This window comes from Megascapheus bottae, chromosome 3 (genome assembly GCF_031878675.1).
Source record: "Megascapheus bottae isolate mThoBot1 chromosome 3, mThoBot2.hap1, whole genome shotgun sequence".
Lineage (NCBI taxonomy): Eukaryota > Metazoa > Chordata > Mammalia > Rodentia > Geomyidae > Megascapheus > Megascapheus bottae.
The window spans coordinates 90,459,860-90,470,187 of record NC_143511.1 but is presented as its reverse complement, the minus strand read 5'-3'; the positions used below and the strand labels follow the sequence as shown (position 1 = coordinate 90,470,187).

At 62.5% G+C, this 10,328-nt stretch overlaps 1 protein-coding gene across 1 annotated transcript; it reads right to left on the bottom strand.

The window, feature by feature from the left end:
• Window positions 1-6,774: 6,774 nt before the first annotated feature.
• Tor4a (torsin family 4 member A) lies at window positions 6,775-8,956 on the bottom strand. The gene is made up of 2 exons (XM_090329264.1): window positions 8,879-8,956; window positions 6,775-8,493 (listed from the first exon to the last, which is right to left on the bottom strand). The coding sequence occupies exon 2, from the start codon at window positions 8,474-8,476 to the stop codon at window positions 7,250-7,252; it is 1,227 nt and encodes a 408-aa protein (XP_090185390.1). The 5' UTR covers window positions 8,477-8,493; window positions 8,879-8,956; the 3' UTR covers window positions 6,775-7,249.
• Between the last annotated feature and the right edge of the window lie 1,372 nt (window positions 8,957-10,328).

Below are 10,328 nucleotides of genomic sequence, written 5' to 3'. Positions count from 1 at the left end.
GTGTGGGGAGCTGGGGTCCTCTCACCTGTGTGTGTGTGTGGAGCTGGTGTCCTCTCACCTGTGTGTGTGTGTGGAGCTGGTGTCATGTCACCTGTGTGTGTGTGTGTGGAGCTAGTGTCCTGTCACCTGTGTGTGTGTGTGTGTGTGTGGAGCTGGTGTCCTCTCACCTGTGTGTGTGGAGCTGGTGTCCTCTCACCTGTGTGTGTGTGTGTGGAGCTGGTGTCCTCTCACCTGTGTGTGTGTGGAGCTGGTGTCCTCTCACCTGTGTGTGTGTGTGTGTGTGGAGCTGGTGTCCTCTCACCTGTGTGTGTGTGGAGCTGGTGTCCTCTCACCTGTGTGTGTGTGGAGCTGGTGTCCTCTCACCTGTGTGTGTGGAGCTGGTGTCATGTCACCTGTGTGTGTGTGTGTGTGGAGCTGGTGTCCTGTCACCTGTGTGTGTGTGTGTGGAGCTGGTGTCCTCTCACCTGTGTGTGTGGGCAGCTGGGGTCCTCTCACCTGTGTGTTTGTGGAGCTGGTGTCCTCTCAGCTGTGTGTGTGTGTGGAGCTGGTGTCCTCTCACCTGTGTGTGTGTGTGGAGCTGGTGTCCTCTCACCTGTGTGTGTGTGTGGAGCTGGTGTCCTATCACCTGTGTGTGTGTGGAGCTGGTGTCCTCTCACCTGTGTGTGTGTGTGGAGCTGGTGTCCTCTCACCTGTGTGTGTGTGGAGCTGGTGTCCTCTCACCTGTGTGTGTGTGTGGAGCTGGTGTCCTGTCACGTGTGTGTGTGTGTGTGGAGCTGGTGTCCTCTCACCTGTGTGTGTGTGTGGAGCTGGTGTCCTGTCACCTGTGTGTGTGTGTGGAGCTGGTGTCCTGTCACCTGTGTGTGTGTGTGTGGAGCTGCTGTCCTCTCACCTGTGTGTGTGTGGAGCTGGTGTCCTCTCAGCTGTGTGTGTGGAGCTGGTGTCCTCTCACCTGTGTGTGTGTGTGTGTGTGTGGAGCTGGTGTCCTCTCACCTGTGTGTGTGTGGAGCTGGTGTCCTCTCACCTGTGTGTGGAGAGCTGGTGTCCTCTCACCTGTGTGTGGGTGTGGAGCTGGTGTCCTCTCACCTGTGTGTGTGTGTGGAGCTGGTGTCCTGTCACCTGTGTGTGTGTGTGGAGCTGGTGTCATGTCACCTGTGTGTGTGTGTGTGGAGCTGGTGTCCTGTCACCTGTGTGTGTGTGTGTGGAGCTGGTGTCCTCTCACCTGTGTGTGTGTGGAGCTGGTGTCCTCTCAGCTGTGTGTGTGTGTGGAGCTGGTGTCCTCTCACCTGTGTGTGTGTGTGGAGCTGGTGTCCTGTCACGTGTGTGTGTGTGTGTGGAGCTGGTGTCCTCTCACCTGTGTGTGTGTGTGGAGCTGGTGTCATGTCACCTGTGTGTGTGTGTGTGTGTGGAGCTGGTGTCCTGTCACCTGTGTGTGTGTGTGTGGAGCTGGTGTCCTCTCACCTGTGTGTGTGTGTGTGTGAAGCTGGTGTCCTCTCACCTGTGTGTGTGTGTGGGGAGCTGGTGTCCTCTCACCTGTGTGTGTGTAGAGCTGGTGTCCTCTCACCTGTGTGTGTGTGGGGGGGGGGGGAGCTGGTGTCCTCTCACCTGTGTGTGTGTGAAGCTGGTGTCCTCTCACCTGTGTGTGTGTGTGTGTGTGTGGAGCTGGTGTCCTGTCACCTGTGTGTGTGTGTGTGGAGCTGGTGTCCTCTCACCTGTGTGTGTGGAGCTGGTGTCCTCTCACCTGTGTGTGTGTGTGGAGCTGGTTTCCTGTCACCTGTGTGTGTGTGTGGAGGTGGTGTCCTCTCACCTGTGTGTGTGTGGAGCTGGTGTCCTCTCACCTGTGTGTGTGTGTGTAGAGCTGGTGTCCTCTCACCTGTGTGTGTGTGTGTGGAGCTGGTGTCCTCTCACCTGTGTGTGTGTGTGTGGAGCTGGCGTCCTCTCACCTGTGTGTGTGGAGCTGGTGTCCTCTCACCTGTGTGTGTGTGTGGAGCTGGTGTCCTCTCACCTGTGTGGGTGTGGAGCTGGGGTCCTCTCACCTGTGTGTGTGTGTGTGGAGCTGGTGTCCTCTCACCTGTGTGTGTGTGTGGAGCTGGTGTCCTCTCACCTGTGTGGGTGTGGAGCTGGTGTCCTCTCACCTGTGTGTGTGTGTGTGGAGCTGGTGTCCTCTCACCTGTGTGGGTGTGGAGCTGGTGTCCTCTCACCTGTGTGTGTGTGTGTGGAGCTGGTGTCCTCTCACCTGTGTGTGTGTGTGGAGCTGGTGTCCTCTCACCTGTGTGTGTGTGTGGAGCTGGTGTCTCTCACCTGTGTGGGTGTGGGGAACTGGTGTCCTCTCACTTGTGTGGGTGGATCTCGTGTCCTCACACCTGTGTGTGCTGGGTGGAGCTGGTGTCCTCTCACCTGTGTGGGGGAATCTCGTGTCCTCACACCTGTGTGTGCTGGGTGGAGCTGGTGTCCTCTCACCTGTGTGGGGGAATCTCGTGTCCTCACACCTGTGTGTGCTGGGTGGAGCTGGTGTCCTCTCACCTGTGTGGGGGGATCTCGTGTCCGCACACCTGTATGTGCTGGGTGGAGCTGGTGTTCTCTCACCTTTTTGTGTGGGGAAGAGGCTGATGTCCTCTCACCTCTGTGGGGGTGGGGGGCCTGATGTCCTCTCAGTTGTGTGTGTGGGGAGCTGGTGTCCTCACACCTGTTTCGGTGGGGAAACTGATGTCCTGACACCTGAAGGGGGTTGGTCTCCTCACTCCTGTGAGGTTGTTGGTGTCCACTCACCTGTGGGTGGAGGGGGACTCACATACTCTCTCTCCCTTGGGGGGTGACATCTTTTCTCATCTGTGTGTGGGGGTTGACATCCTATCACATCTCTGTGAGAGGGGGCTGACATACTTTCTCACCTGTATGTGGGGGGGGCGGACGTACAAACATCTGTGTGTGAGGGGGCTGACATCCTCTCGTCTATGTGAGGGGGTGACACCCTCTCGTCTATGTGGGGGGCTGATATCCTCTCGTCTATGTGGGGGGCTGACATCCTCTCGTCTATGTGGGGGGGCTGACACTCTCTCATCTATGTGAGGGGGTGAAATCCTCTCGTCTATGTGAGGGGCCTGACACCCTCTCGTGTATGTGGGGGGGCTGACACCCTCTCGTCTATTTGGGGGAGTGACACCCTCTCGTCTATGTGAGGGGGCTGACACCCTCTCATCTATTTGGGGGGGTGACACCCTCTCGTTTATGTGAGGGGCCTGACACCCTCTCGAGTATGTGGGGGGGCTGACACCCTCTCGTCTATGTGGGGGAGCTGACACCCTCTCGTGTATGTGGGCGGGCTGACACCCTCTCGTCTATGTGGGGGGGTGACACCCTCTCATCTGTGTGGGGGGGGCTGACACCCTCTCGTCTATTTGGGGGTGACACCCTCTCGTCTATGTGGGGGGCTGACACCCTCTCGTCTATGTGGGGGGCTGACACCCTCTCGTCTATGTGGGGAGGCTGACACCCTCTCGTCTATGTGGGGGGGCTGACACCCTCTCGTCTATGTGGGGGGGCTGACACCCTCTCGTCTATGTGGGGGAGCTGACACCCTCTCGTCTATGTGGGGGAGCTGACATCCTCTGTCACCTGTGTGAGGAGGGGCTCATGTACTCTCACCAAGGAGAAGTCTCCTGGCAAGTTGAGCCCTCTCTTCTGAAATCTCTCAAGGAGAGATGTCACTGGATTCCCCAGTCTTCTCTCCCTCTGCAGCCACAGAGGAGAGGGGGGCTGTGGGTGGAGCCCTGGCAGGCCCTGTTCTCTTCTCAAGTTCTGTCTGTCGTCTTCCCTGGCAGGCAGGCAGGGGCCATGACAACGGCACAGAGTCACCTTTGCCTAGCAGTTGCACACTGGAAAGCCAGGGTATGGTCCCTGGAAAGGGCCCAGGTGTGTGGAAATCAAGCCAGGCCAGGGCGGCCTAGCTTGACATCTTCCCCCTTGTCCCCCGGTGGCAGGGGGAACCCCGGTGGCAAGGGAACCCCGGGAAGTGCACCCCGGTGGCAGAGGAACCGCGCACTAAGACCCTGCCCGGCCTGGCGTTCAGAGCCAGCAGGCACCCAGGAGCCAGAGGGACCAGAGCGCCCCGCCCACCTCAGGACCCCGCCCCCAGAGCGCCCCCCCACCTCAGGACCCCGCCCCGCCCACCCCAGGACCCCGCCCCTCCACCGCGCCCCGCCCACCCCAGGACCCCGCCCCTCCACCGCGCCCCGCCCACCTCAGGACCCCGCCCCCAGAGCGCCCCCCCACCTCAGGACCCCGCCCCGCCCACCCCAGGACCCCGCCCCTCCACCCCGCCCCGCCCACCTCAGGACCCCGCCCCTCCACCGCGCCCCGCCCTCCCCCCTCCTCCCGGCCCCGCGCCCCGCCTTCCCCACGCCTCTGCCCGGCCCCCCTGCCCCTGCCCCCCCAGCCCCTGCCCCGTCCTCTCTGCGCCCCCGCCCGCCCTGGATGCTGCAGGACTCTGGGCCCCACCGTGAGTGATGGAGACTGAGCTGGGCCGGGGCATGGGGCAGCCTGGAGCCTGTGGACAGGCGGGGGAGGGACGGGAGGGCCACGAGCAGGCCCAGCACCACCGAGGCCGGCGGGCCCAGCCAGCTCACGCGGCAGGGCGAGGGGGAGGACCGCAGGGCCGGGCCAGGAGGACCGCAGGGCCGGGCCGGGAGGACCTGGAGGACTTGGCAGGTCCTGGCTCTGCACCTGACACTGAACACCGGGGAAGCAGCCACAGAGCTCGGCCACGAAGCCAGGCTGCACGCGGGAGCTGGACAGTCCACAGCCCGAGGACCATCCAGCCGCCCAAACCTCAGCGACCGCCTGCCCGCTGGAGGAGGCCCTGCCTAAAACACGCAGAACTAATTACACACAGCAATCGCTTGGTTAGCGCTGGGCGGGCGCCGTCCCTGGACTCTGCGGCTTAAGGCTCGCACTCCACCACCTCCTCTCCCTCCCTCTCCCCCTCTCCCCCCCCTCCCTCCCCCCCCTCTGTCTCCAGTCCTTAGGCTTGAACTCAGATCTAGGGCACTGTCTCAGAGCTTCTTTTGCTCAAGGCTAGCACTTGAGCTGGGCGCGGTGGCTCACACCTGTCATCCTAGCTACTCAGGAGGCTGAGATCTGAGGATCAAGGTTCAAAGCCAGCCCAGGCACAGAAGGACCTGAGGCTCTTATCTCCAGTTAACCTCTAGAAAACGGGAAATTGGGCTTGGTCAAGGGTAGGGCGGTAGCCTTGAACTGTAGAGCTCAGGGACAGTGCCCAGGCAGGCCGAGAATGCAAGCCCTAGCACTGACAAATAACAAATAAATAGGGCTAGGGATGTGGCTTAGTGAGAAGAGTGTTAGCCTAGCATGTGTGAAGCCCTGGGTTGGATTCCTCAGGACCACATACACAGAAAAGGCTGGAAGTGGCGCTGTGGCCCAAGTGGTAAGAGCATTAGCCTTAAGCAAAAGAAGCTCTGGGACAGTGCCCAGGCCCACTACAGGGGTGAGGCACCCAGAAACTCATAGGCTATTCTTTTAGATAGGTTCTCCCTGCCAAAAAGAGAGAGGGAAAGAAGGGAAAAATACACACACACACACACACACACACACACACACACACACACACACCACTGGAACCTTGGATTCAGAGCCTTTGAATCACACCTCTGGCCCTCTTCTGCCTTAGTTTTTGATTTTTGCCAGTCCTGGGCTTGAGCTCAGGGCCTGAGCACTGTCCTTGGACTTTCTCAAGGATAGAGCTCTACCACTTGAGCCTCAGCACCACTTTCAGCTTTTTTCTATGTATGTGGTACCGAGGAATCGAACCCGGGTCTTCGTGCATGCTAGGCAAGCACCTTAACCACTAGGCCACACTCCCGGCCCTTGCCTTAGTTATTTTTTAACAGGATCTCCAGTTTATACTCTGGCTGGCCTAGACCACAGTCTTCCTGTTCATGACCCTGTGTGGCATTTCCACAGCTGCCTTGGTTGAGATGAGGGTCTCCTGAATGTTTTGACAGGCCTTGACTTGACCTTCCTGACCTCCATCTCCTGAGTAGCTAGGATGGCAGGTAAGAGCCACCACTGGCCACCCGAGCTGCGAAGCGCATGGACCCTGGCCCTCCATAGCTTGCCATGTCTGTACCATTTCCCTGTTCCGTGTTGGTTTTGTTGTTGTTGTGGGTCTTGACTGAGCGCTGGGCCTGGGCGCTGTCCCTGAGCTCTTCAGCTCAAGGCTAGTGCTCTACCACTTGAGCCACAGGGCCACTTCTGGTTTTCTGGTGGTTAATTGGAGATAAGAATATTATAGACTTTTTATCACCCGGGCTGGCTTTGAACTGCCATCCTCAGATCTTCGCCTTCTGAATACATAGGATTACAGGTGTGAGCCACTGTGCCTACGCATTTTTTTTTTTCTTTTCAAGTCCTGGGGCTTGAACTCAGGGTCTATGCACTGTCCTTGGGCTTCTTTTGCTCAAGGCTAGCGCTCTACTACTTGAGCCCAGCACCCCTTCCAGCCTTTTCTGCTTCTGTGGTACGGAGGAATGGAACCCAGGATTTCATGCATGCTCGGCCAGCTCTCTAGCACTAGGCCACACTCCCAGCCCTCCTAGGAGTTCAGCATTTCTATACCACTGAAAGATAAAATATCTAATAAACACAGCTTATTAAAATGGAGGCTTGGAGGGAAACCGATGACTCCACCACTGCAGGGAAAGGTTCAGCCTCTCTCAACAACGATTAGGTCAACAGACGAAAACCCCAAACGAGGCAGAGTGTTGTTGGACTGGAGCTGGTTTATTCACAAGCACGAGGCACCTGTCCCTCCACATGCCCCTCGCTTACAGAAACTCCCCTCCCCTGTTCATACAGGAATAAATAACCAGAATTCTTTCCGTACTGGTTTGGACTTCTGGTAGGTGGCCTTGGTGTGTGTGAAAGCCACACCCTGCCTGGCTGGGCAGGTGACACTTCAAGGTGGGCTCTCTCTGGTAGGGTCCTGGGGCCACACCACCCCCAGGCTTGCTCACACATCTCCCTGACCGGGGTGGCGTCGGTCCCGCGGAGGCCGGAGGTCACCCTGCTCAGGAGCAGTCATGTCCGGAAGCGGGGAGCCCCCTCCCCACGGGCCCACCGCGTCCAGCCGAGCTCCGGGACCCGAGGCCAAGGCGGAGCTGGGGGCTCGTGGACCCCTCCCTGCTTTCCTGGGGGCGGCGCCCGCGTCCCGGGCAGGGCGGCGTCCCGGGCAGGGCTACAGCCGGTTCACGGCGGCCACCACCTGCTTGCAGCCGGTGACGGCGAACTCGCGGCCGGCCACGCGGTAGTAGCTGAGCTGCGCGGCGAGGCGCTCGGCGCGGGCCCGGTCCGGGAAGAAGCCCTCCCCGGCCATCTCGTCCTGGAAGCAGCTGACCACGTCCTGCCTGTCCAGCAGCAGGAAGGGCACGATGGCCGCGGCCTGCCACAGCGGGTGCTCGCGGGCCAGGCGCGCGCCGAGCCGGGCGCGCAGCTCCTCCTCGGCGGCGGCGTCGGGGCCGGGCGGCGCGCGGGAGGCGTTGCGCGGGGCGCGCGCGGCGCGGTGCAGGGCGAAGCGCGCGATGTCGGCGCCGCCCGCGCCGCTCAGCAGCACGTAGATGGCGTTGCGGAAGCGGTGCGGGCGCTGCGGCTGCAGCAGGCCGTGCAGCTCGTCCAGCAGCGCGGGCGGCAGCAGCTCCGCCTCGTCCAGCACCAGGAGCGGCGTCCTCTCCGCGGCCTCGGCCCGGGCCACCACGTCGGCCACGCGGCGCGCCAGGTCCCGGCGGCAGCGCGGCGCGGCGCGCGGCTCCGGGCAGTGGTGGCGCGCGTGGTACAGCAGGACGGGCGCCCCGCCGGGCACGGCGCGGAAGTGGCGCGCCAGCAGGCGGCCCGCCAGGCTCTTGCCCACGCCGCGGGGCCCGAGCAGCGCCAGCAGCAGCGGGCGGCCGTGCGCGTGCGTGGCCAGGTAGTCCCGCAGCAGCGCCACGACGCGGCCCACGGCGGCCGGCTGGCCGAACACCGAGCCCCTCAGCGCCTTCTCCAGCCCGTCCAGGTCGTAGCGCAGCTCGTTGTCGTCCAGGTTCTCGATGGCGTTGAGCACCTGGAAGCCCACGATGGCCACCAGCAGCCACAGGCAGCGCTGCGCGCGGCTCCGGCGCTCGACGCGCGGCCGGGGCTTGCGGGCGGCCTCGGGGTAGAGCACCAGGCGGCTGCGCCGGCGCCTCCTGCGCGGGGCCCGGGCGGGCGGCTCGGCCGGGCCGTCGAAGGTGAAGAACCGCGGTTCGGTGCGCGCAGCGCCGGGCCCGCCGCCGCCGCCCGGCCCCGACGCCCCGGGCCCCTGCAGGCGCCGCTTGCGCAGGACGCACGCGCGGCGGCGCAGGCGGAGCACGGCGCGCACGGGCGCCATCACGCCGGGGCCGCGGGCGCGGGGGGCCCCGGGCTCGGGGGCCTGCTGGCCGCGGTCCATGGCTCGCGGGTCCCGCCCTACGACGGCAAGAGGAGAGGGGTCTCCAGGCGCCCGCCGGGGCCGTCGTCCCGGACCCGCGGGACCCCCTCCCCCCGAGGGCGCGGGCCCCCGCCCGGCACGGGGCCCCCGCCCGCCCGCCCGCCCCGCCGCGAGGCCGGCGCGGCCTGTGCCGGCTGACCAGGAAGTCGCCGCCGGCCCCAATGCAAATCGCCCGGCCGGCCCGGCCCGGAGGAAGCGGCGTACCGGGCGGCCGCCGGCTTCCTGGAGGCGGCGGGACCCCGGGGTCTGCTGGCCCGGCCGAGGGCCCGAGCGGACACCGCGGCCTGGCCCCGCCAGGCCCGAGCCGGGGCGCGGGGGGACCGCGGGGGCCGCCCCGCTGCTCCCGGCCGGGCCCACGCCTACCTGCGGCCGTCGGCTCCCCCGCCCGCTCCCGGGAGCCCCAAGGCAGCAGCCACACCTGCGGGCCCGGGGACGCGCGGAGGAAGCTGGCGGAGGTTTCCGCCTCGATGCGGAGGAAGTGAGTCAGGGTGAGGCAGGGCGGGCCTTGAGCTGGACAGAGGCTCGGAGGGGGCGGCTGGCCGCCCGGCGCCTCTCCGGATGTGGCCCTGCGGTGACACCTGCCGCGCCGGGCTCGCAGAGGGCTCTGTGCCCAGGAGCCCTTGGCTCGGGGCGGCCCCTCCCCAGGGCCCCCAAGCCTCTACCAAGGCCCTCCCTGCCTGTCCCCCAGCCTGCGGGGCCTCCCAGGACGCTCCTGGCCTCCACTTGCAGGGAAACTAGGAGAAGGTTAGAGAACTTGAGCTCGAAGGCCTCCCGATCTCCACGTCGCCCTTGTCCTGCAGATCTGAGCAGGACCCTGCCACAGCAAAGCCCAGGACCAGCCATGGCCCTCGGAGGAGCCGTTCACTCTGCCCCGTGGCCTCACCAGGCCTCTGCCCGCTCTGGCCTGGCCCTCTGCTGTGCCTGCACCTCTGCCCCACCTCTGCCCCCATTCTACCACTCTGAGCAAGTAGGAGCCAGAAGGGCCCCAGAATCTGCCCCTTCCACCTGCTTTCCTCCCCGTAATGGCCCTTCTACACAAGCATGGCTCCTGCTCAGCCTTGTCTCACTCCACCAGGTCATTTTCAACACTCCATTTTCCAAAACAAGCAGGCCCAGAACTAGAAGCTCAAGTCTGTAACTCTGGCTACCCAGGTAGCTGAAATCGGAGGGCCGAGGTTCAAAGCCAGCCCTGGCAGACGAATCCAGACTATTTTCATTTTATTTTGCTTTGTGATTATGTGGTACCAAAGTACTGAACTTAGGGCCTCATGCAAACACTCTACCACTAAGCCACCCCCCCCACACCAACTCATCTCCAATTAACCAGCAAAATGCTGGAAGTAGAGGTATGGCTCAAGTACACAGAACACCAGTAGCTAAGACAGGAACTGATGGCTCACACCTGTAATCCTAACTACTCAGGAGGCTGAGATCTGAGGTTTTCAAGTCAAAACCAGTCTATACAGGGAAATCTGTAAGACTATCTCCAATTAGTCTCCAAAAAGCCATAGCTGGCTTGAACTCCAGCATGGTTTAAGTGGTAGATTGGGCTGTGAGCAGAAAAAAAAGCCAGAGTTCAACCCTACCAAGCAGACACAGAGGTAAATAAACATGCCAAGTAAACAAACTGGTGACCCAGTGCCGTTTCCACCCTTACAGGGCCGCCCCAACCTTCCTGTACCTGGGACCTCGACCAAGCCCTGCTGGCCGGCTGTGGTCTGAGCAGCCCCAAGGGTTTGCATATTGCATCTGGTTCCCATTTGAGGTACTGAGAATGCACAAACTTAACTAGAGTCTAGACCTGGATCCCTGG

What these genes read in the sequence shown, in the direction of transcription:
- Tor4a (XM_090329264.1), bottom strand. Translation starts at nt 8,476, where the DNA reads ATGGACCGCGGCCAGCAGGCCCCCGAGCCCGGGGCCCCCCGCGCCCGC.